We start from the raw sequence: 3,356 nt of genomic DNA on the forward strand, positions 1-3,356 counted from the left end.
AAAGAGAGAGAGACTGCGCAGCCACAGCCGCCAATTCGCCTTCTTTCTTTTCATGATAGAAATCACACTACAAAACTTTACTGTTTTATTGTTTTTTAAAAAAGAAATAAAGTTTCACAATTATTATTAAATAAAAACGAAAATGTTATTATTATATTTAAACAGTAGTAGACCCAAAATCATGAATTATGGAGTATATAAATAGAACCATAATGAAAGATGAAATCACGTCCAACCTTTCCTATTTCTCTCACTATAATCTATTAATCTATATAACTAAAAAATTAAAATATAAAATTTTTAGAAAAGGGAAAGCTTAAAAACGGCCCTTTTTTCGTGGCTATACTGAATCTTAAGCGGTTTTCAATGCGCAACTTTTCACAATCTTTTTTCAATTAATTTGATTACACTATAAATACCAACCTTTCTCTTCCATTTCTTTCTCATATATATCCATCCACTACTTTATCATATATATCACCACCTATATATCCATATACAAAAATATATATAAAAAAAAAAGATGGCAGAAGTAGAAGGTGGTGGTGGTGCAGAAGGTCAAGCAATAGTAGTGATACGAGAATACAATCATAAAACAGACAATGAAAGAGTTGAACAAGTTGAGAGTCGATGTGAAGTGGGTCCTAATGGTCAACTTTCTCTATATACTGATCTTTTAGGTGATCCTATTTGTAGAGTTCGTAACTCTCCTGCTTTTCTCATGCTTGTAAGTTTTTTTTTTTAAACCGCGAGTTAGTTCTTACTATTATCATTTTCATTTATTATTTTACGTCATGTATACAAATATTTATAGTTGTATCATCATTATTATTATTTTATTAATTAGTAACTAATATATAATTATATAGGTGGCGGAAATAGTGAGTAACGGTGGAGAAGGTTCAGCGGAGATAGTGGGAATGATAAGGGGGTGTATAAAAACCGTTACATGTGGACAAAAACTGTCACGAAGTAGTAAAACCGGCGAACAACCTAAAACATTACCGGTTTTTACCAAGCTTGCATATATTTTAGGCCTACGTGTCTCTCCGGCTCACCGGTAAATATATATATATACATAATATCTATGTTTTGCTTTAATTTATTACACGTGATTTACTAGTAGTAGTTGTATATAGCTTGAAGTTATGGATAACTCAGTAGTGAGAATACAAATAATGTTATTTCACGTGATTTTCTAAAAATATACACACTTGTGATGAAGTTATCATAAGTGGTGACTCATGTTGAAAAATACTAAAAGTAAAAAGAAGATAAAATTTTGTTTTTTGCTTTTTTGAGATACTAAACTCTCTGTATTTCATCTCCTCATAAGTCATACTAGCTTGTTTATTTCGTTATCGTGTACAGTTGCTGTTAATTATCCCATTCGTTTATTTAATTTTGAATTTTTTTAAATTTACAGGAGAATGAGAATCGGATTAAAGCTAGTGAATAAAATGGAAGAATGGTTTAGAAATAACGGGGCCGAGTATTCATATATAGCGACGGACGATAGTAACGAAGCGTCAGTAAATCTTTTCACTGGAAAATGCGGTTACTCTAAGTTCCGAACGCCTTCCGTGTTAGTCCACCCGGTTTTTGCACACAATCTACCGCTAAGCAAAAATGTGAACATAATAAAGTTAATGCCAAATGAAGCCGAGTCACTTTACCGAAACCGGTTCTCAACTACCGAGTTTTTCCCGCGTGACATTGATTCGGTACTCAACAACAAGCTTAATCTTGGGACCTTTCTAGCGGTCCCAAGAGGGTACATTTGGGTAGGACCAGATAAATTTTTATCTGACCCGCCCGAAAATTGGGCTATCATGAGTGTGTGGAATTGTAAAGACGTTTTTAAGTTAGAAGTCAAAGGGGCATCAAAGTTAAGAAAAGGGCTAGCTAAAACAACCCGGGTTCTAGACAGGGTTTTTCCTTTTTTAAGGTTACCTTCACTACCCAAGATTTTTAGCCCATTTGGACTTCACATGTTATATGGTTTAGGTGGTTCAGGCCCAATGTACACTAAACTTTCCAAGGCTTTGTTTGGGTATAGTCATAATTTGGCTAAAGAGTACAAATGTGGTGTGGTGGCAACTGAGGTGTCAAGTGAGGATCCACTTAAGTCAGTATTACCACATTGGAAAGTGTTATCCTTCAATGATTTGTGGTGTATAAAGAGACTTGGGGAAGATTATAGTGATGGATCAGTGGGTGATTGGAGAAAGTCTCAACCTGGTTTATCCATTTTTGTTGATCCTAGAGAGTTCTAACTTTAATATATATAACAATATAAGAAGAAGAAGAATGAAGAAGAAAGATAGTTGGTGGTCTAGTTACCTTGCTTCAAGGCTTTGTTTGGCTTCTTGTTACCTTTTTCTTGTTTTTGTTAGCTTTTTGAAGCCTTTATTTTAAGCTTTGTTTTAATGGGTGGGTGGGGAAGGCAAGGAGATGAGTAGCAAATGTGTTCCTTGGGGGTATATCCTCATGTAGGGCCTACCTTTTTTTTTTTGGGTAAATGAATGTAGCTTTTCTTTAGATCCTCTTTGCTTTAACCTTAGATTCAGTTGATATTTATCTACATGATGCTTCTCTATCACTATTGAGATTATGATTCTTTTTGGCAAAGCATATTTGTAACGAGTTCTTGGTCGAAGTGGAACTTTTTGTGAGGTTTAAACTTGGACATGAGTGTTTAATCATTAATTTGAAATGTCGTTTCGGCTTTTGTTGGGTTGAAACCGTTCAAAAAATTAAGGATGTAATTCCTTTGGGGTCATATCCATCTTTTAAGAAGTAGATATATCTAATTTGTAACTATAAAATCACCTTTGTTATCTACAAAAAACGCTTGGCAAAAATCTTATCCGTCAAAAGATTAATGTATTCTTGAGAAATCAAATAATTTTTAAACACGTTCGTTTCATTTATCTTTTTAAAAGATGGTTTCGTCATGTACAACATATGTCTCATAATATCTTCTACGTGTTTGATAAACGAGTATTGGAATATTGGTTTTCTCTTTTCAATCTTGTTTCTTTTACGAATCGATACCTTCCCACTTATCACTCTTTTTGTGGAAGATTAGAGATTTCAAAAGGGATTTTCATTTTTGATGTAGATACCAAAATGATTCTACAAAAGATTATGGGTATTAAGGAATATCCCAAAATGTATTTTATATGAAATATTCATTTATTATTTTATATGATATATTCATTTATGCTAAGTTCCCTTTTGGTTTTTTAATCTTTTTGTGAAAGAGTGGAAATTGTATTTAAAAATTATTTTATTGGTGTTATAATGGAGATTTTTTGAGAAATTATATTGGAAGTACACTAAGGAGTGGTGAT

General features: G+C 32.8%; 1 protein-coding gene across 1 annotated transcript; it reads left to right on the plus strand.

Annotated features, from left to right (window-relative positions):
• The first annotated feature begins 476 nt into the window (after positions 1-476).
• Positions 477-2,541, plus strand: LOC122579965 (probable N-acetyltransferase HLS1). The gene is made up of 3 exons (XM_043752232.1): positions 477-727; positions 870-1,060; positions 1,427-2,541. The coding sequence occupies exons 1-3, from the start codon at positions 524-526 to the stop codon at positions 2,274-2,276; spliced, it is 1,245 nt and encodes a 414-aa protein (XP_043608167.1). The 5' UTR covers positions 477-523; the 3' UTR covers positions 2,277-2,541.
• Positions 2,542-3,356: the final 815 nt, after the last annotated feature.

Source organism: Erigeron canadensis, chromosome 8, assembly GCF_010389155.1.
Source record: "Erigeron canadensis isolate Cc75 chromosome 8, C_canadensis_v1, whole genome shotgun sequence".
NCBI classification, from domain to species: Eukaryota; Viridiplantae; Streptophyta; class Magnoliopsida; order Asterales; family Asteraceae; genus Erigeron; species Erigeron canadensis.

Coding starts and splice junctions, on each gene's coding strand:
- LOC122579965 (XM_043752232.1), top strand. CDS start 524: ATGGCAGAAGTAGAAGGTGGTGGTGGTGCAGAAGGTCAAGCAATAGTA. Junction 728..869: donor CTCCTGCTTTTCTCATGCTT/GTAAGTTTTTTT, acceptor ATAATTATATAG/GTGGCGGAAATAGTGAGTAA. Junction 1,061..1,426: donor CGTGTCTCTCCGGCTCACCG/GTAAATATATAT, acceptor TTAAATTTACAG/GAGAATGAGAATCGGATTAA.